This window comes from Nyctibius grandis, chromosome Z (genome assembly GCF_013368605.1).
Source record: "Nyctibius grandis isolate bNycGra1 chromosome Z, bNycGra1.pri, whole genome shotgun sequence".
Taxonomy (NCBI): Eukaryota; Metazoa; Chordata; class Aves; order Nyctibiiformes; family Nyctibiidae; genus Nyctibius; species Nyctibius grandis.
The window spans coordinates 32,408,807-32,431,140 of record NC_090695.1 but is presented as its reverse complement, the minus strand read 5'-3'; the positions used below and the strand labels follow the sequence as shown (position 1 = coordinate 32,431,140).

At 39.1% G+C, this 22,334-nt stretch overlaps 1 protein-coding gene across 1 annotated transcript in view; it reads left to right on the top strand.

Annotated features, from left to right (window-relative positions):
- Positions 1-5,483, top strand: part of SLCO4C1 (solute carrier organic anion transporter family member 4C1) — a 34,535-nt gene extending 29,052 nt beyond the window's left edge. Inside the window, exons 11-13 of the mRNA XM_068423714.1 lie at positions 2,163-2,227; positions 4,101-4,238; positions 5,359-5,483. Coding sequence (XP_068279815.1) covers positions 2,163-2,227; positions 4,101-4,238; positions 5,359-5,483 — 328 coding nt within the window. The remainder of the gene's footprint in view (positions 1-2,162; positions 2,228-4,100; positions 4,239-5,358) is intronic.
- The last annotated feature ends 16,851 nt before the right edge of the window (positions 5,484-22,334 follow it).

The window sequence follows — 22,334 nt, the reverse complement described above, 5'->3', positions numbered from 1 at the left end:
CTTTCAAATCACTGAAACTTATATATATATATAGCTTTCATGCATATATTTTTTTAATACGTGGTCCTCATTCTGAAAGTAGAGCTGTTTCACTTTATGTTGAAATCTGACTTGTACATCTAATACTTCTACAGGAAAAATGTTCCATGATGCATGGGCATACATGCACTATACACATGATGCTTTGGGAGGGTGTGGTTAGATGCTCTTTTTCTGACTTTCTAGGCAGGGTGTTGAGGAGGGGAGTGATGTGCTGTAACAGTGCTTTGTAGTAGCCTCCTGTTCAGGGTTGATGTAAATCTGTAACTAACAGTTTGTCATATTAGTGTGGGAGCAGAATAATGTCAAGTGTTGAGTTATCTTCAAAACTGAGCTGACACAGTTTTACTTAAATAATTCTAAGCAATAACATTTGTAATTTCGAATCTTTGTACACTTCAACTGAAATGGTGAAACAGTTTTTTATGGAAGAGAGGACTGTAGGGCAGCTTGAATGTGCAAAAACTAATTTAAATAGCTAAACGTGAGGTAAGCTACTACAGTGTAACCTGATATCTTTTCAGCGGGCCTATTTTGTGCAACTTCAAGCATAAACCCACGTGTTCGTGGCAGTGTCCTAGTGTTAGAAATAAGCACCTCCACTATGCAAAACTCACTCTCCTTCTACTTGCCTTTATGGGTAGGGAGATCCTAACAGTGACTGCTGATAACTGCTCATGTTGCTGTTTTTCTATGGCTAATCCTCATATGTACTTCAGAATCGGGGAATAATGCCTGAATATTTAAATACTGTAATTTTTAGCACTGACAGTGCTTCAGTGATACAGTTTATTAAAGAAAACACTGCTGAAATGAAATAGTATAAATTAAGTTAGGTTGTATTTAATCTCTATGGTAGTATCTCTAAGACACTGTCAGGATAAAATGCTTGTTGCTAGAGAAGTATCTGAAAGAAATGAGTAGGAGGTAAAGAGGTAAATTCTGCTAGTTGTTAAATCAATATATTGGTTTGTAGAGCATAGGCCAGAACTGATTAACTGTAAGGTCAGGTGACTATATGTAAAGGTTATGGTAAGTACAACACCTTGTGCTGTGCTGAAGCCTAGTCTCAATTCATGCATTGATGCTTTAGGAATAGTAGCTCAGGATTGCAGTCTAGCACTGTCCTTAAACCCTTGGTTCTGTGAAAAAATGTTGAACAGTATATCAGTGTTGCTGGTAAGGTAGCTTTTTATTTATGCTGTTTCATTGGACTAGTTCAATCTAAAATTCTTTGAGCTATAGGAGTTGCTTCTTGGTTGACAAGAATGAAGACATGGATGGTTGACAAGCAGCTCAACATGAGCTGGCAATGTGTGCTTGCAGCCCAGAAGGCCAACCATATCCTGGGCCGCATCAAAAGGAGTGTGGCCAGCAGGTTGAGGGAGGTGATTGTCCCCCTCTACTCTGCTCTCCTGAGACCCCCCCCCGGTGTCCAGCTCTGGGGGCCCCAACATAAGAAGCACATGGAGCTGTTGGAGCGAGTCCAGAGGAGGGCCACGAAGATGGTGAGAGGGTTGGAGCACCTCTCCTATGAAGACAGGCTGAGAGAGTTGGGGCTATTCAGCCTGGAGAAGAGAAGGCTCTGGGGAGACCTCATAGCAGCATTCCAGTACCTGAAGGGGGCCTACAGGAAAGCAGGAGAGGGACTTTTTACAAGGGCATGTAGTGATAGGACGAGTGGTAGTGGTTTTAAACTGAAAGAGGGTAGATTTAGATTAGATATTAGGAAGAAGTTTTTTCCTGTGAGGGTAGTGAGGCATTGGAACAGGTTGCCCAGAGAAGTTGTGGATGCCCCCTCCCTGATATTGTTTAAGGCCAGATTAGATGGGGCTTTGAGCATCCTGGTCTGGTGAAAAGGTGTCCCTGCCAGTGGCGGGGGGATTGGAACTAGATGATCTTTAAGGTCCCTTCCAACCCCAACCATTCTATGATTCTACCTTTTGTCAAAACATCTCTTGAAGTTCTTAGGTTACTTCTGCATACTGGATTTCTAAAACCCTCTGCAATTAACAGGTTAAAAGAGTATATAAAGACAAAGTATATTCAGTGAGGGACAAAGCAGAGAAATGGAACAGTTAAAACCTGTTTAGAAAGTCTTAAACTGCAAATCTTGTTTACAGGTGTGTGCCGGATAAACAGCGCTCATTTGCTCTTGGAGTACAGTCAGTGTTTCTACGACTACTAGGTATGACTTTGTTGTTGAAACACTTGCCTCTGAATGATCTACTTATTTTATGTTTTTCTAGACTTAAAAATAATGGATTAAGAGCTTTCAGCGGAGATTGAAGCAACTTGTCATTGCTTTATAGAATATACTTGTTATAAGGCAGATGCCATCTGGGTTCAAATTCCTCTTTAAATAGGGCATGTGTGCTCATTTTAGCCTTTCTTGTTCTTATTGGCACAAACAAAATACAGGTAACTGTCATTCTTTCAACAAAAGGCACCTGCTGTCACTTCCCCCAGAAGGAGGCCTATTGTGAAAGTTGAGATACAAGAAAGTGATGAATAGAAAACAGCTTCATGTAGTTAACCATCTCAAGTTCCAGAAGTTAAAAGGAAGTGATGCTGTCTCATACAGTTGTACCCTTATTGGCCATGCCAGTATATTTTAAAGTGGGTAGGTGGAGTCTTCCATCTTCTCCCTTCCCTTTCAATTCCTTTGACTAATTTTAGCCTTTATTGACATTGTAGACACTCTTGCATAAATGACTGAGTGTTTATGTAGGAATATCTACTTAAATTCTAAATCTAAGCTTCTCTAGGTTCTCAGTAAGACAGGTGAATCACCTTAAATAGAATATAAAGCTAAATGTAGGTATTCTCTGAACCACTCATTTGAATTTTCTCAGACATATTTTAAACTCTTGTTTTTATCTTAGACACTTTTTAAATGGTATGTGTAATTCAAGCCTGGGTCAAGGCTCAGTTACTGAGTAGACTTTTATGTCAATATTTAGTACTGCAGCCATTCCCTGCCATTTGAGATCAAGTATCTAGCAGTGTGAGTTCTGCTTTGCTGTACCTATTGAAACTAATTAATCTAAGACATTCTACCAATAAAGCATAACAAGAGTAAACATCCTTGCAGGTAGAAGTGAGCTAGGAGGTAGCATTAAGTGTTGTATGAGGGCTTCTCTGTTTCATTTTACTCCAAGTTAAGATATCTATGGCAGAGTCTTAACTCTTTACTTCATTGTGGAGCAGAGGGTAGGAGAACTTCTTGCACTGCCTGTACTAACTGTGGCTGAAGAAGGCAGCAACTAACAGCATTACTACCAACAAGATATTTATGCTGTAGACTTGAGGAATCACACAGAGATCCTAGATAGAAGAGCTGTAGTGAGGACATAGTTGCTTCTTAGCTTAAGAACAGTTCAGGCCTTGAGTAGGTTAGGTAGACATTCAGTCAGGTACCTAGAGTGTTTATAATAAAATTGGCTATACCTGGATGCAAAACACTTGTGCTTTATAAAGCACTGTTATAACAAAAATCACACAAATCTAATAAATTCTTTGCAAGAATAACTTTAAACACTACTCACTTAATGTGAAATTTTTCCTAGAAGCTTGGCTACATCTAAGGGATGGAAAAAATGTATAATTAAACATGTTAATATCATAACATTTTAGTTCTCTGCATTTGGAACAGGTTAGTGTATATGATCTGAGGAAAGGGACTTCTTTTCCTTCAGTTAAAATCCTGCTTCCTTGATTAGCTGTTTTTCCCTGTAATTTTAATAATGCTTTTATTTTGCAATGAAAACTGAGGAAGTTAAGAGAAGCTCGTCTTTGAACAAACTTCTTGCTTGATAAAGTGAGGGCTGTATAAAAAATTAACTGACACTCTATGCATCCTACCTATTAATTAAGAGCAATGGAAAAAGTGCATTTGCTATGTAATATGAGCCCAATGACTGATTAAAATGTTATGTCTAGTGTGTAGCTATCCCATTTTATCTTCCCCACCAGCTTGGCATTTCACTGTGTGCATTAAGACTAGGTAAGACTGTTCCAAGTAACTCAAAACGTTTCTAACATGTTACTGTGGTTTTTAGGTACTATTCCTGGTCCAATTTTGTTTGGTGTTGCTATAGACAACAGTTGTACTCTGTGGGATATTAATGAATGTAAAACTAAAGGAGCTTGTTGGGTTTATGACAATGAAAGAATGGCATATCTACTGATGGGCATAAGTAAGTGACTTCTTCATACTAACTACATTTACAAGATAATAGATATACTGACCTTGACTGTTAGATGGGAATTAATTTAAAATAGAATCTTAAACTTTTATTTTTTAGCAGCAGTATTTTTTTAAAAAAAAATTATTTTTTTCATAAATACTAAAAAGCAAAATATCATGGAAAGAGCAAGACCACATTAAGGGCTCTTAAAAATGACCTAGAAAACTTTTTTTTTAATAACAATAGTACAAAATAGTTTTGTTCTTTGGTCTTTCTTCACTGTCACACTTTATTTCCTGAATTTTAAGGGATTTACACACATTTCAGTCTTATCTGGCTTGGTCTGTTGGCAGATTAAGGTCTGAGGAGCTTTCTTCCTCTTGTCATATTTCAGTTCTTTTCCCTAAATTAATATAAAGATCTTGAAAGTATCTCTAAACACTAGTCAAATTTTTTGCCAACTTTTTTGACAATCTGTTCCCTTCAGGTGTGTGAGGTATGTATGTCTAGGGGAGGGAAGGCAGGCTAAGCTTGCATCTGTGATAACTGCTGTTGTCCTGTCTTCTAGTAACTGTGATACTTACAGTGAATAAACTGAACTGCTAACATCTAATCTTGAAACTGAAAAAGCAGGAGTCACAACTTCAGTTTTCAGTATCTCAGGCATATTCATGATAAAATACAATCCCTCCTCTTTTCCACCTCTCCTTACCCCCCAAGTTGCACAAGCACCACTATATACCCGTAATGAGTAAATGGAACAACGTTTTAAGGTAGCTGAGGAGAAAATACTTAACAGGTTTGTACATGGGGAGTTTTAGTTTGTGGCAAAGAGAATATTGATGCAAGGAACAGCACTGAAACAAGACATAAAGAAGACTTGCGCTTCAGGCTAGAATGGGATGAAGAAATAGAGAACTGAAGTAATGGCAATAGCTGCTGCAAACAACAACTAACAGACTGCCTTTACCTGCCCTTTGCAGTTCATGTAAAATACATTGAAATTCATAGCATCCATTTGAAAGTCTTATAGTGTAACTCAACATGTGAAACTTTATAAATGACTGAAATACTCTTGTCTACTATTGAAGGTGACTGCAACAAGCACTCTTCTATTCTTTGCATTCAGGTGCTGCTTGCAAAATCATCTCGATCATCTTTGTGGTCATGGCAGTATGTTTGTATAAGCCTCCACCAGCAAGTGCAGTCCTATCACAAAAGGATTCAGAAATGGTATCTGCTATACACACATAAATAATGAGAAAATAGGGGGCTTTTGAAAAAGAAGTCAGTAAGAATAAGCACTGTTACAACAGTTGTACCAAAGTTCTTCTACACCATTACCTAAATATAAAAGATCATATTCAATTCTTGAACAACTTAAAATATTTGTGAATGTGTAGTGTTTTCTAACTTGATAAACCTACTTTTTAGTATTCCATTGTGTATATTCAAAGAAGTGACACTTAAATTTGCAGTCTAATTTTAAATGTCTAATTTATAACTTAAGTGAAAGAAGATGGAATACTCTGATCAAAAAAAAGAGGAAAGATGAGCTGAACTGCACTGTGAGCCCCATATCCCCCTACTTATAAGTGAGACTGTAGTGAGTGAAAACATGTACCTTGGTATGTTAAAGGGAACTGTGGATGTTTGAAATGGGCTTATTTTGATGTGCACATAATCTGGGCTAATGCCTGAGTTGGGGATTTTGAATATAGATATACTATGGAATGTGCAAGTATTGACATGTTTTAAAAATATTTTTACATGTTATTTAATGGCATAAGTTCACTTTTTAGTATTTGTAGAAAAATGTAAATAGTTACTATAGTACAGCTGGATTTGTAACAGCAAAATGTTTAAGTGCCTGAGTTTCTATCTGGAATATATCCAGGAAGTTGCTGTCCAGCTGCTTTCTTTGGGCATTGTTAACATTTTTCTATAAAATTTGAAAATAAAACATATTTTCTTACTACTTGTGTATGCTATGTCATTTCTTTCTAAGTGACTGAGTTCTAGGGTTCTCAACTCCAAGAAGCACAATGCTGAAAGCTAGCAAGGAATATGTATGTAAGCATCAGAAGTAGTAAAATATAGCTTTAGTTGTTCCTTTTGACATAACACTGCATTCTGTTAAAACTGTATTTGTATAGCACAACAGATGTGCTATACAAATTTGTCACTCTTACCAGATGTTAAACTATATTGCCTGCTACTGAAATATTATTCAGTGTTGACTGGAAATTTTTAATGAGCAGCATATCCTCTGCACTTGCTTTCCTTTCTGTTGCACTGGCTGTGCATGTCACTTATGATGAATGTAGTCATATAAGTGTGTGCCCTTTTCATCTGGTTATATGGACTCTACTCATTGACTTTCATCAAAATTTTTAAACAAGTGCTACAGCAAAGGACTGTGGTGTATGGGTCATGTTTCATCTAGTTCTTTAAATGCAGCTATTAAACTAGGTAGAGGTTAAGTATACAACTCAAGAAGAGGATCCTCTAACTATTTAGAAAGAACTATTCAGGAAATAAAGCAGAAATAAAATAGACTATACCTCCTGAAAACCCTTTTATGGCTTTTGAGGCAGAGGAGGAAAGGGGCAGAATACAACAAATGAATTTATGCTTGATCTGTTTGGCTGAATGTCTCCTGATAACATAGTTTCCTGATAAATGGGCTCATAGCAAGGTCGATAACTTCCCTTGAAAGAACTAAATACACGTCTTCCATGAAGTTTGGGAATATGGCCTAAAACTGTGAATTCATTTTCCAGCTCTGACATGGTCTGTCTGGGGTATAGCAAATCACTTAATCATCGCTACCATACTGCATGTCTTTTAGTAAACTGGTAAACTTGCTTCTCTTGTTCTGTCTTAGGCTGTGAGATCGTAGTTTACAGTTTCTGCTGCTTAATGTGATTGTGTAGATTACAAAACTTGTGGGGCAGAGCAACAGGAGCTTCCTCTTCTGAGGAAGTTATCAGCACTCTTAGTTGCACTGGAGTGGTTATTTGGGTGGAGAAGGAAGTAAGTATTGCTATGGTGTGAAACTGCAGTTAATGCTAAAGGCTGTTGCAATTTATAATCTAGCCTATGACTTCTTAAAGATCACACTCTCTAGTTTAGCAGGAGCAGTACAATGATTAGAAGAGAGACAAAATATTTAGAACTGGGTAAGTTTACCCATTTACCTTGTGTCATGGCAATGTTAAATTAATAGATATAGCAGGGGATAGTGGAAAGCAGTAGATGTTGTGTCAAAGGTTTTACTAAGTAAAGGTGAACATCACAGAAAACCTGAACAAGTGTGTGTTAGGTATTTGAACAGGAAGGGTGGATTAAAAACTGCCCAAATGACTGGGCCCAGAGGGTCAAAGCATAAAGTCCAGTGTGAGTCAAATCACTAGTGCTGTACCCTACAGATCAATACTGGGGCCAATCCAGTTCATCCTCTACCTTAATGACCTGAATGAGGGGATAGATTGTGCTCTGGAGGAGTGGGTGATAGACCAGATGGTTGTGCTGCCATCCAGAGGGACTTTGACAAGAGTGAGAAAGGGGCAGATGGGAACCTCATGAAGTTCAACAAGGGGAAGTGCAAAGACCTGCATGCCCAGGGACAAATAACCTCATGCACCAGTAACATGCAGGGGGCCACCCAGCTAGAAAGCAGCTCTTCAGAGAAAGCCCTTGGGTTCATGGTGGACAAGCTGACCACAAAGCAGCAATACACTCTTTCTTCAAAAAAAGTTAATAGCATCCTGGCCTGCATGAGGCAAAGCATCACAGAATCACAGAATGTTAGGGATTGGAAGGGACCTCAAAAGATCATCTAGTCCAATCCCCCTGCTGGAGCAGGATTACCTAGACCATATCACATAGGAACACGTCCAGGCGGGTTTTGAATGTCTCCAGAGAAGGAGACGCCACAACCTCTCTGGGCAGCCTGTTCCAGTGTTCAGTCACCCTCACCGTAAAGAAGTTTTTCCTCATTTTTATGCGGAACCTCCTGTGTTCCAGCTTGCACCCATTGCCCCTTGTCCTGTCAAGGGATGTCACTGAGAAGAGCCTGGCTCCATCCTCTTGACACTTGCCCTTTCCATATTTATAAACATTAATGAGGTCACCCCTCAGTCTCCTCTTCTCTAAGCTAAAGAGACCCAGCTCCCTCAGCCTCTCCTCAGAAGGGAGATGTTCCACTCACTTGATCATCTTCGTGGCTCTGCGCTGGACTCTCTCTAGCAGTTCCCTGTCCTTCTTGAACTGAGGGGCCCAGAACTGGACACAATATTCCAGATGCGGCCTCACCAGGGCAGAGTAGAGGGGGAGGAGAACCTCTCTCGACCTGCTGACCACACTGCTTCTAATACACCCCAGGATGCCATTGGCCTTCTTGGCCACAAGGGCACACTGCTGGCTCATGGTCATCCTGTTGTCCACTAGGACCCCCAGGTCCCTTTCCCCTGCGCTGCTCTCCAACAGCTCTGTCCCCAACTTGTACTGGTACATGGGGTTGTTCTTGCCCAGATGCAGGACTCTACACTTGCCCTTGTTATATTTCATTAAGTTTCTCCCCACCCAACTCTCCAGCCTGTCTAGGTCTCTCTGAATGGCTGCGCAGCCTTCCAGTGTGTCAGCCGCTCCTCCCAGTTTTGTGTCATCAGCGAACTTGCTGACAGTGCACTCTATTCCCTCATCCAAGTCATTAATGAATATATTGAATAGAACTTGTCCCAGTACTGACCCTTGAGGGACTCCGCTAGACACAGGCCTTTGCTAGCAGGTTGAGGGAAACGATCCTTACCCTCTACTCAGCACTGGTGATGACACATCTGGAGTGCTGTGTCCAGTTTTGGGCTCTCCTGAACAAGAGCATTACAGATGTTCTGGAGTTAGAGTGATGCAGGGCTACAAAGATGATTAAAGGACTGGAGTATCTTTCATGCTGAGAGAGCTGGGGAAGCTCTCTTCAGCCAGGAAAAGAGAAGGCTCAAGGGGATCTGAGCCTCGAAGAACGGGAAGCCAGACTCTTCTTCTTAATGCCCAACTGACTGGACAAGAGACAGCACAAACTGAAACACATGAAGTTCCCTCTGAACACAATTTTTTTTTTAACTGTGAAGGTGGTCAAACATTGGAACAGGTTGCCTGAGAAGTTGTGGAGTCACCATTCTTGAAGATGTTTAAAACTTGACTGGATATGATACTGAATAATCTCTTCTGGCTGTCCTTCCTTGAGTAGGGGAGTTGGACTAGATGATATCAAGTGATCCCTTCCAACCTAAGTGGTCCTGTGTTTCTGTGAGATGCTCCCCAGTGTGGCCTTTGTCCCATTCGCTGTATGATGTGTAACTTCTATATGGATTCTTGCAAGGGAAGAGACCTGTCTGTTCTTGAGAAGTGTCCTTTGGTTCCTTTTTTTGGGTTTTGTTGTTGTTTTTTTTTTTGTTTGTGTTTTTTTAATATCAACTTATATCTCACATTAAACAACATTTAGCAGCTAATACTGAGTTTATGTCTCACTGGGTGATACTAGTTCTTTTCATGCTAACAGTGATAGAACAGTTCAAACAGCAGTTGGCAGTCTTCTGCGATTTGTACATACTATGTGAACTACTGTTTGGAGTGCTTGGACTGCTAAATTAATGGACTCATATCTTTGAGATTGTATTAACTACCACAGATTTGGGCTTTAAGAATAATCTCATGTATTGTCCAAAATAAAGACGTTTTAAAACTTTTTGAAAGTTGTATCTTCTAACCAGCATGATTATTTTTAGAAACAAATCCTAGTGCAAATGAGGCTGTCCAACTAAACATTGTAGTCAAGCAAAAGTTTTAATCTGTCTGTGAGCCAGAAGTAAGCTTCTAAACCTAAGTATATTGCCCTGCATGGCTAGCACAAATGAAGTTTCCAAAACTTTATTGGAGCCTCTGATTGGTAAATCTGTAGTTTTCTAGGAGTCTTACAAGGGAGTGACAGTAATTAGCTGTTACAGTTGAGACTAAGCTTCTGATGTAAACTTTCTTTGTTGTGTGTTCTTTTATCTCAAGACTGCATTTCTCTCTGTTCTTCAGAGGAAGGATGATGATAAGGCAATCTCAAGCTCTGCTTGGAGAGTGGAAGCTGGAGCCCCTGTTAAAATAAGCTAATTCTTTGAATTTGAGCACTTCTCCAAAGTGAATAGCTTAACACCGAAATTCACTGCAATGGCAAGAAAACATTCTTCCTGGCTTCATGAATACTGAGAAAGGGGAAAATCTGAATTTTATTTTGCTTGTGGCTACCATACATATCATTATTTAAAAGTATAAAGTGCTTTGTATACGTACCTTTTTTGCAGTCTCTTTGCACATGACTAGTGGTATCTGAACAAAATGACCCGAAATGGGTTGGCTGTAAACAGAGTAGACCCAAGTACGTCTACTGATATATTATGCACAGAAGCATGGGAGCCTTAGGAATGCTGCAGCTTGATAGCTGGTTTTACATATTTGAAATTCGGTTGCTGACCATTACTGAGGTGATGACATTGGGCTTTGCACTGCTTCCTGGTCCTTTACATGTTAAAGGTAGATCAGGTGTAAACAAATGTAATAAAATTACTAAAAAAGCATCTTTCAGGTCTGAAAGTCTTCAGAAGGGTTGTTGGTTGAGTATTCAGTTTGGGAATGAACATGAAATACTTCGGTAATCTTTTGTTACCGTAGCAGAGCATAGAGTTGTGATTTAACATATGACATATGGTTTTGGTTGTTTGGGTTTTTTTTGTGGTGGTTTTTTTTTTTTTTTGCCAGCAGATGGCTCTGTTTCTGCTAACAAAAGTCAGATTTTTTTTTTTTTTTGGATTGTAACATTACTGGTCTTTGGAGTGCCGAGCAGAAAAATATGCAGCTTTTGAAAAAATACTCTGTTAATGGAAGTGTGACTGGTGTCTTTTGTCTGCTTGATTTCCATTTATGCTGTGGCAGTGACTTTATTCTTGTGCTAAATACATGAATGTGCCTGCTTATGATTTTATTATTTTTATGACACGACCGTGCAGCACCCTATGTTACTCAGTTTTTGTATGGGTTCTTGTGTTTCTTTTTGTCCTGGTTTTGCAGGGATAAAATTTATAGAATCACTTTTCTGTTACATTTTGTTTCAGTTTGTGGCCAGCCATGGTGATCAAGGCCATTAGCAGTTAAATCCAGGGCAACTGACCCAGGCTGGCCTACAGGTGTATTCTATAACATTAACATCATGTTCACTATAAATGGGAAAGCTTGCTGAGTGATGGGGGGGAAGGGAAGGGAAGGGAAGGGAAGGGAAGGGAAGGGAAGGGAAGGGAAGGGAAGGGAAGGGAAGGGAAGGGAAGGGAAGGGAAGGGAAGGGAAGGGAAGGGAAGGGAAGGGAAGGGAAGGGAAGGGAAGGGAAGGGAAGGGAAGGTCTTTGCTCTGCTTTCTTCTTCTTCCCCTCCTTTGCATTCTCCTCAATGGTGGTGATCCCTGGAGGGAATTGCCACCACTCTATGGGCTGAGTATAATTTTGTGTCTTTTGTATTAGTATTGCTATTGGTTCTCTCATTTTATTAACTCTGTTTGAATTTCAACCCATGAGTCTCCTTCTTTTCCCAATTCCCTTTCTCAGCTGAGGAGGTGTCTTGGGTGATAGAAAACTGGTTATTCTTTGGCCCTGGGTGTGGGCTAAACGGAGGCACTTTTTCCCCAAAGACAGAAATCCCCAGGCAACAAGGGTCAGTGTTAGATTAGAGGAGCTTTACAGAAATACAGAGGTAGCCAATGAATCTTATATCTCAGGAATAAATGTTGCAAAAAAGCTGGAATAAGTTATTTGTGTGCTGATCCCATGGCAAATATACCCAGAAGAGTGAGTATGCTATACAGAGTAGTCTTATGAATTTGGGCTATCTACTGTGTATGCATTTCAAAATCTGTATAATATGAGTGCTGGTAACTGATTATAAAACATCCACTCCTCTCCAGTCTACAGAATACTTAGTAAATGCACAAAATGAAAGTCCCAGGGGCATATATAAAGTTTTTTCTGATAATCATTAATCTTTAAGCATTCATACTGGATATGTGAATTTTTAGCATGAATTTGAGCTCTTGAGAAGCGGTGAAATATAAACCAGGAAAATAAAATCCAACATGAGTATGGAGATCATAATTCCCTCCAAATTATTCAGGAACTTCTAATAATGGCTGGGCTAAATTGCGACCTGTTTTGGCCCTGGTATTTTGCTCTGAGAATGTCTTTAAAGGAGCAATGTGAGGAAATATTTAACTTGTTTGGAAATAAAAACAAAATCATAAAGTAAGGTTAGTTGGTCTGAAGATTTTACAGTGAAGATTTTACTATTTGTTTAAAGGGGATCATGGTGCTTAGACAAATTGCAAGAAAATTGTTTAATATTTGATGCACTTACTGTTTATCCAGCTGGAGGAAATTGGTGTCACAAAATTGAAAGGATTTGGTAATCTATAAACCTTGTAAGAAATGACTGAGCTATGACAGAAATGCAAGCTGGAGAGATAAAATTAGTGCTTTTCAGAAGTTTTTTTCCTACCTAGTCATCTTTTGAAAATGTCTCACTTGTCATGTTTTAATTGGCTAGATGCAGTGACTGGTTTCATAGATTAGGAAAAGCCTGTCATTTAATGCAAATCCACATCTCCACCTTTGCACTTTTCTCAGGCATCTGTTGTCATTCCTTTGAATGGCAAACTGTCAGGCTACAGATAATGGAGGCTCCAAAACACTGAAGTAATTACCTGCAATAAGTGAACTGAAGCCATTCCAGCAAGATATTGGCAAATAAAAATACTAAACCAGCTATAACAAGAGACTGAAATGAGACAAGAGAAATGAGGGCTGAAAATGTGACACGTGGAAGGAAATTCATACAGGAGATTAAGAAGATTACATTGCTGTTGTATTTCATTCTAGTCAAAGTGAACGACCTTCATTTGAAATGCTTTGTAAATCAGTTATTTGTGCCTATGGGAACACAAGGATGTACAGCAGTTGATTACACAGGGGCATGACCTCCTGGAAACAAACCCTGGCAACAAATCTGGTACTGTGTGCACATTACAATATGTGGTAGGATAGCTAGAAGAAAAAAGATACATTATGTGCAATTTAATGAAGTTCAACTTTCTGATGCTTGACCTGATTTACCTTCTTGTAAGGCTGTGTCTTTCATACACGTGTGCTAGTTTGATTTTTAACAACATTCTGTTGAGTGTGGCTCTGCTTTTCTTGGGGTGCCTCATCATTTGAATCAACACTGCAATAAGGAATCTCTTCAGCTTGACCTCCTAAGAAAACAGGACAAGTGTGACCTATTCTTGTCAATTCCCTTCTTGCTTAAGATTTCCTCCATGTCCTCCTAGGGAATTTTTTGGCTGTGAGTGAATCTGTAGCAAATTTAACAGACGCAGAAGACATAAACATGTGAAACTTCAAGAAAAGTTCATCAGACTTCATCACAGCAGATAGCTGAGTGGCATCCACTGAAGAAAGTTATAACTCAGTCATCTGCCTTCTTTTACAGCTAGAGGTCAGCCAGGTGATTGCATGTCGATCCAGAGGAGTAAGTGCTGCTTGTAGATGCCCAGTGAGACAGCGCTGGGGAGACTGGGAGCTGTGCTGAGGATGTAGGACAAGTCCACAGGAAGACAGGCTTAGTTGATCCAAGCTCATGGATCAGCTTCTTTCTAGTAGTAAAATCCTTTGCTTTCCTGTCACTTAGATACAGTTTTTGTTTACTTTCTTGTGTGAATGTATACTTCTCTGCTCTTGTCTTACCTGGGGGTGCTGATCGACAGCCGGCTAAACATGAGCCAGCAGTGTGCCCAGGTGGCCAAGAAGGCCAATGGCATCCTGGCCTCTATTAGGAATAGTGTAGCCAGCCGGTCTAGGGAAGTGATCGTCCCTCTGTACTCGGCACTGGTGAGGTCGCATCTTGAGTACTGTGTTCAGTTCTGGGCCCCGCACTTCAAGAGGGATGTTGAGGTGTTGGAGCGAGTCCAGAGGAGGGCGACCAAGCTGGTGAAGGGTCTGGAGGGTCTGACCTACGAGGAACGGCTGAGGGAGCTGGGGTTGTTTAGCCTGGAGAAGAGGAGGCTCCGAGGTGACCTTAGTGCAGTCTACAACTACCTGAAGGGAGGTTGTAGTGAAGTGAGAGTTGGCCTCTTCTCCCAGGCAACTTGCGATAGGACAAGAGGACACAGCCTCAGGCTTCGCCAGGGGTGGTTCAGGTTGGACATCAGGAAGAATTTCTTTACAGAAAGGGTTATTAGACATTGGAATGGGCTGCCCAGGGAGGTGGTAGAGTCACCATCTCTGGATGTGTTTAAGAAAAGACGGGACATGGCACTTAGTGCCATGGTCTAGTTGACAGGGTGGTGTAAGGGCAACGGTTGGACTCGATGATCCCTGAGGTCTCCTCCAACCTGGTTGATTCTGTGATTCTGTGATTGTTTCCCCAGAAAAAGAGAATTTTAAGAACCCTGTAAAAAGCAGCTTTATTCTTTCAAAATGGTTCCCTAAGAAGTTGTGGGGAGCTGTTCCTTGTCCCCGTTTTTTTTTTTCGGCATTGTCTCAGAAACCGTCCTATCCCACGTGCTCAGACGCCATCTTCTGGGGTACAGGGCTACTTGACCTTGACGACAATTTCTGAAGCAAGAAATTAGTCGCTGACTAGGGGTGAGTGACATCTCCGCCCCCCAGCCCTCCACCCCCTCTGGAGAGACCCATCCGGGATATCGGGCGACAGCCTGGCAATGGGCCAATCCTACAGCACGGGAACTGGACCTGTCCCGCCCTCGGGCCTGTGAGTGGTGCAAACTGTGACTGGCGGCTCTACGTCAGCATGACTCTGCAAAAATTCTCTATAAAAGAGGCCGTTTTGCCCGACCACGCGCGCGCCCACCTCTGACTGCCGAGAATCAACAGAGGACCCACGCGACACCGTGGGATCTGGGGTGGTGACTGTCCTTTCCCTCTCAACTGATCTCTTTTCCTCTCTTCCTTTTACCTACTTCTTTCTTTCTCCCTTCCTTGCTCACTAAGTTGCGTCATTGTTGGACTTAATAAAGTCAAAGGTAAGTTTATTGATACCGTGCCTCGGTTGTGCTTTGTCCGAACTCAAGGATCACGAATCTATTTTATCTTTGGTCAGGATTTTGGGGGTGATTTATACCAGGTGATTAATCAGGTGGGTCCCATGTGGACTGACTGCATTGAATGGGCGGGTCCTTCTCAGGACTGACTGCATTTAATTTCTAGATTTACCAATAAGGTGGGTCCCTCTCGGGACTGACTGCATTTAATTTCTAGATTTACTAATAAGGCAGATCTTAATCCGGAACCTGACATAAGTGGAGAACAAAATGAAGTTTTCTGGTTTAAACCTGCAGTAACCAATACTGAGAGTAATCCAGGAAATTACTTTTAGATTTAAAAATCTTCAAGGTAACACGAATTTCAGATTCAGTCAGTTTTAGTTCAAACAGGGCTCTGACTTCTTACAGGTACCATTTTTACCATTACTTAGTACTTACTATTGAATAACTGCCTCTTGCACAACCAACAGGAATCCACTGGAATAGGTGGAAAAGGTCTTGTGTAGTGTTTTGACCCTACCACTCTATGTGCAAATATGTAACTTCAATCATGTGGGCAGTTCCCTCAAAGTATCCATAGATTTCAAGCTGAGCAGATGCACAAATGTTTTTAAGGAAAGGAATATAAGCAACTCTGTGAGCTACTGAGGCAGTGTCTTCTACCATGAAATCGTTTTCTTATCGTGTTCACACCTTCAGACAAACATATGCTCTCATTTAAAGCACGAAGCCCATAGGAAAGACTAAGCTATTAAAAACAATTGCAAAAGCAATTAGATGTTACTAGTTCAGTTCCTGTGTAAGTCTTTCCTACTTTGTGGATCTTCCTGCATTTGTGAGTAGGGTTTATTACAACCTTTTGGAACATTTCTGTTTTCTCGAATACTTGAGCTGGTATGGACAGTCTACGTCAGAGCCTTTTGGAGTTAGAAATTTTTAATTGGTATATTACAAAAAGCACCCTTTGTATTCTTGCCTCCTACGTTAATAAGCTGAAGGATATTGGGCATTTTTTGAATACTGACGCTACAGTCCAAGAAATAGTTAAATAGATATTTTGTTTAGTTTTTTCTTTATTTTTAAAAGACTTGAGGCTATGTATGTGAAGACAACTAACAAGTGCCTCAGCTTTGCTAAGTTTAAAAATTACCGAAATCTAATGAAATTTTCCTCCTGTTTAATAGCGAGAGTCAGGCATTAAGGCATTGAAGAGGGCTAAATTTCTTAGCTCAGTCAGTCTAGGAAGCAACTCAAGAGTTTTTCAAACGTTGTTACTTGGTCTCTCATGCAAACTTTGAAGTGCTTTACACAGTTGCCGGTGAGCAGTCATCAAACTAACTGGAGGGATATTGACTAATGCAATGAAAGTTTTCCTGTGTTATCAGTCTATTTTTTTTCACTTCAAGGCATGCAAACTGAAAAAAAAGTTGAGATTATGTGTGAAAAGCAGACAATACATGTTTTCTGGGGTTTCCTGCATTATGCTCAAAAAACTTGGTGTTAAGTAGTCTACTGGAGAAAAAAAAATTGCTATCCAAACGTGGTGTGTAAAAAAACTTCAGAGTGCAACAGTCAAGTAGCAGAAGACTATGCAGGTAAGATGGGCAAGAATTAAGCCAATCAGTAGTAGATGCTAAGTATTTTGATTTTCTTTTTTTCCCTTTGAACTTGTACAGTGTACATGCTGTGCTAAAGATATATTCAATTTAAAGTAATTTAAAAGCTTTTGTAAGTCAATTCAAAATCGTGTGTTTCTAAATGAATTGCTATAATGGATGCATTTGGGACGATACAAATGTGTGGAATGCACAGTGTTGTTAAGTAAGGGTTCCACTTACTGACCTGACTGAGCTTTGAATTCCTTTGTATTCTTTGCTATGCACAGTTGTGTGGTGTTTTTTTTTCCTGTTTCTTTATTTTTTTTGGTTTTTTTTTTTTGTTTTGTTTTTTTTGGTGTTTTTTTGTGCTATAGTGCTTGTAGCAGATAAGATGGCTGTTGCTGGAGGCTGCATGCATTACTTGAGAAATAAACTTTGCTTTTTTCCCCTCCCGCTTTTAATTAAAATAACAAACATAAAACTGCTTGGAACACCACGGGGACTTCTAGCTAAAATTTCTGTAAAACTCAAAAACCTTAATAAGCAGCTGCTATGATGATTGTGTGAAATATTTATGGAGATATCACTGCTGGGCCAGAAAATGTAACACATAATGGGATGATTTGATGAGCATGTTGAAGCCCTTAAGCTACAGAGCAACAGTTTGTTGACAATAAAATGTGATGGAAATCAATGTGGACTGGATAGAATTTGATCCAGTAGAACATCTGTCCTGAATGCTACAAGTAAGACATATTTGTGTTAGCTACATATACTAACTACATAAATAATGCAGAGTCAGAAATGCGTATACGTTTTAGCACATTATTACTTAACCAAAGTACTTAGTGGCCATGAAGATGAAAGTTGTTCCCGAACAGAATATGAACCAATCAACAGGTATATTCCCAGGATAATATAATTGAATAAACAAGGGAGAAGATCTCTACACATTTCAGTTAGGTGTTTTTATATTCAACTAGCTTTGTGCTAGTCATGTTTCTTGCTCAGCTAGAATATATTATTACGTGCTATTTATTAGTGATTGTTGTACCATGAAGTCAATTTCAGGAGAAGCCTTAGAAAGAAGAGATGGAATTGCTGCAGGCATAAATCTGGAAAAAACTTGTGTGATATGTTGAGTGGACATTCTGTGTAGTACCTTGCATACATATAATTGCATATTAATGCGCCTTTTGGAACTTACTCTTCAATTTCAGTTTTTGGGGGAACTTTGCGTGTTGTGCATTGGCTTACGATGGCATTTGATACTGAAATAAGTGCAATTCAACTTGATATCCCTTGTGTACATAATGGGCAATATTAAAGTTGATATGGGCACAGTGATTTAAGTTTGCCTCCTGAAGAATTAACAAACTAAACTAGACCGACAGCAGTGATCTAGTTAATTCTTCCATTTGTTGGTTTGTGTAGTTTGTTTGTATATAGACAGTCTCTGCATGTACTGTGGTTTTTGAATCATCAGCAGAACCAGCTGACCTGGGCTCAATAGGGCTCAACGCCATCACTATGTGCTGTGTGGAAGAACTGTGAAATCTTTTTATACACACAGTGAATGGGCTACAGTGTCTCATTTATAAGACTGTATTCTTTGAATAGATTCAGGCTTACTTCGAATGGTATTTAATTTGCCTATGAACTCCATAGTGGTTTGCATGGATTGCTTGGTGCATTCATTATATATTTGGTTGTCCTTCATTTTCATATTGAAACGAATAAAGCAGAAAGTGATGGTTACTAGTTTTATCTTCTAACTTTTTCACATTATTTATGGCAGACAAAATATTTTCATTTCCATGTAAAAATTTGATTTACAAAGTAGCAATATCTCATATGTTCTGTATAGAATTAGAAATGGGGAGCATTCATTACTTTTTGATGTAAAGAAGCAAAACCATTAGAAAGATGTGCTGTTTAGGTTTATTAGTATTTGCCTGAACAATAATGTCCCTTTAGCATACTGCATAACATCACTTATAAGTGGTAAGAGAACATTATTAGGAGGCCAGCATGTTACATATTTTAACATGAGTGTTGCTCGAAGGAGCCATGTGTTTCATTGTGGAGACTTTACAGAGTGTCCAGGTGAAGCTCTGGTGCAAGTTTTATGTCCTCAGCAATCTGAAAATAAGGCCACTTAATGAGATAGCTGAAGGGAGTGATAATGATGACTTTTTTTTAACAATTCCAATGCAACCATGTTGCAGAGCCTGCTTTTTAAAGAATTACATCCCTGTACAAAACGTCCTTTCCCTTCTATGGTATTAGCCTCAGATTCTTGGGTTTAAATTTTCCTCCTAATTCTCATGGAGTGTCCTAGCCCTATAAAATTTCTTACCAGATTAGGATTGTTTTTTTCACAGACTAAAAAAGGAGTCAAATCTGAAACGTGCCATGTCAGCAGCAGCACATTAGAAAGGTTTTCTGCCTTTTTTTCTACAATCGCTTTCTACAGTCCTGGTACCTCCAACCTCTCTGAGCAGGAAATACTGAATCATTCCATACATAACGGAATATGCTGAACAGGAAAGGCTGAATATGCTCTCTCTGCTGCAGACTTACTTTCTTTCATTTTTTTCTTCGTATACCATAAATGGGGAAACAACTTTACTTTTAGGAGAAAATACAATACATACAATAACATACAATGAGACAATAAAAAGAAGACACAACAACATGTCTGTAAAACAACATGTGAAGCATGCTTGGAAAAGTGTTTATGTGAAAATCACATCTTGGTGCTCCATATTTATTTTCTGTTGAAGCTTCCAGAATAGATGTGCTCAGTTAATAAGTCAAAGCAAGATTTTTCTAACAGCCCACCCAGCATGCCCAGTGATTTATCTGAAATTCAAGCTGTGTTCATTCCACTTCCTACATCATCACTAATATAAACTGTCTGGAGTCAGTTTCACTGACAATCCTGTTGATGCATTTTGCAAACGAAACATCTTTCTTTTCTTCAGTTATTTTGGCTCTAAGACATTGGGAGTATACATTACCATAAACTTGATTTGGACACTGAAGTAAACAGTTGTTATCTCAGAAGGCAGAAAAGAGAATATATGTGCAAACAACAAAGTTACTTTTTTTCAAAATCATTTGATCAAAACTTTAAACAAAACAAATTGGTTTTGAGACAGTGTATAAGAATCTCTTTTCACAGACACCTAAAATTTCAGTGCTTATCCTAGCCTTTGATCTGTCCCTGTTCAAAATCAAACTGAAACTTTTACTTTATGGTGCAGAGCATGAACAAAATCTCAGAAATGTAGCCTAGTACCTCCTTCCAATTAGTCCCTGGAAGTAATGAGAATCTTTAGAAGGATGGTGGTCATTGTTATATATACAGTAGATCTACATGCTACTTTTAAAACATGATACAATATTATATTTATTATACTGCACTAATACTGAGAGACTGCGAATCAGGTTAGAGTACCTTTTGTGTGCAAGGAGGTTCAGTCCAGTATTGAAGGACATATAGGGCAGGCCTGCAGTTTTGCACTTACTTGAAGCTGCAATCATCACATTCCCTAAAAGTTTACCTGTCTCTCAGATGAATAGTTTTAATCTGGTCACTTATCTGACTTGATTTCCTGACCAAAACATTATGCTGGCAAAAAGAAGTGGCTGTTGCAGGGACAAACAAAGGTGGTGGGGCAGAGGGATGAGTGAGAATGAGGATGAAGGGGGGACCTTCTGATGGTATTTGATGCGAGCTCATTACACATCAGTGGAATTATACCCACCCCACCATGGAGGGGGTCTAGTTTTTGAAATAGGGTTTGGAATAGGAAGTTGAACTAGCTGACTCCAGAAGTCCTTTCAAGCCTGTGATCCTATGGTAATACCGTATATGACCTCTACAAGATTATATATTAAGGCTGTGGTAAAATTTGGTAGTTTTTTCCCTAATCTCCTAGAGAAAACATGCTTTACAGTGGGAAGTAGTCTGTATGCAATGACAAATGATCTGAACCTACCATAAGAAATATTTTTTTTCTCCCTTTTAATCTTCTTTGATAGTTCCTGGTTGGGTATTTTGGAGCAGGCATATGTGCCCTGGATGTATCAGGCAGGAAGTTTGTATTGGTGAGCTGCAAATGTTGACAGCTTAATGATAATGATTCTTTGTGGATGGTGATTCTCCTTTCTTTAAACTTTAATTGAAGAAATAGAAAAGCTAAATTCCTTGTGTTTTAATGTTTGAGTGTGAAGAAGATGACTTAGTATCCAAAGAGCTAAATGAATGATTCTTACTCACAATTGGATTCTTGTTCTTTTGCCAGTTAATGACCAATTGGGAGGAGTTAATGGTCCTCAACTGCATCTTGGACCATTAACCACTGAGGAGATTATTTCTTACTAAGTGCCTGCTGTTAAGAACTTTACTATTACAAGCTAAATGTATTGTAATGTCTTCTGAAATGCTTGTGCGTTTTTTCCCTGAACTTGTTCTACGTATGTGATGTCATTGCCTGGACTTAACTTTTTATTTGATACTACTTAAACTGTCAATAAAGAAAGCACCAAAATGAAAGTTCCTTCCAGTTTAAAAATTGAAAGAGTCAATACTCAAAAGTATTTTCTGTTATTGGAATAGAAATCCATTCTTTTTGATCCACTTGAGCAAGGAAGAAACATTGTATAAAATCTAGGCTATTTCTGTCCTTCACAGTGTGCTTCAGGATAGCATGAGGACAAGGATAGTGATTACATGCAATCTCCATAATTTCAGTAGTGTTGGATTTGTTGCGTATTGGGATTGTGCAGCACCTATAATAACTCTTTGGTGTATGCACACTGCACATAAATGCACTCAATATGTTATAGTTTTTTTCTTTACATTCATCTTTTATTATTTATTGGCAACAGCTGTACAAATGTATTTGAGATGAATGATCATGAAATCTTTGTACTGTCTCAAATTAATTGATGCACCTAGTGTCAGAAAAGATGGGAGTGGGGGAAAGTCTTAGATTTATTAGTGCGTTTATTCTGGAAAATTTCCACATAAAGCAAGTATCTTTAATATAATTAATATTTCTATCTACTGGCCCTGGAAGTTACAAAAGCTCTGGAAATTACCCATGTTTTTTCTTCTTTTTTTTTTTTCATATTACAACTTTAAAATCTTAGACCCTTCTCTTTCTATTAGTATGAGAGGTAGTAGTTATACCCCATAATATTACAGTATGTCTACTCATAGCAGAATTCATAATGAAACATATTTTAGATTTCCCATACCAAGTTTGAAAATGATATTGCAAAATATAGTCCCTGACAGTCTTCTCATTAACGTAATCTTCATAGGCGACTGTCTTTGTTTAGCCCG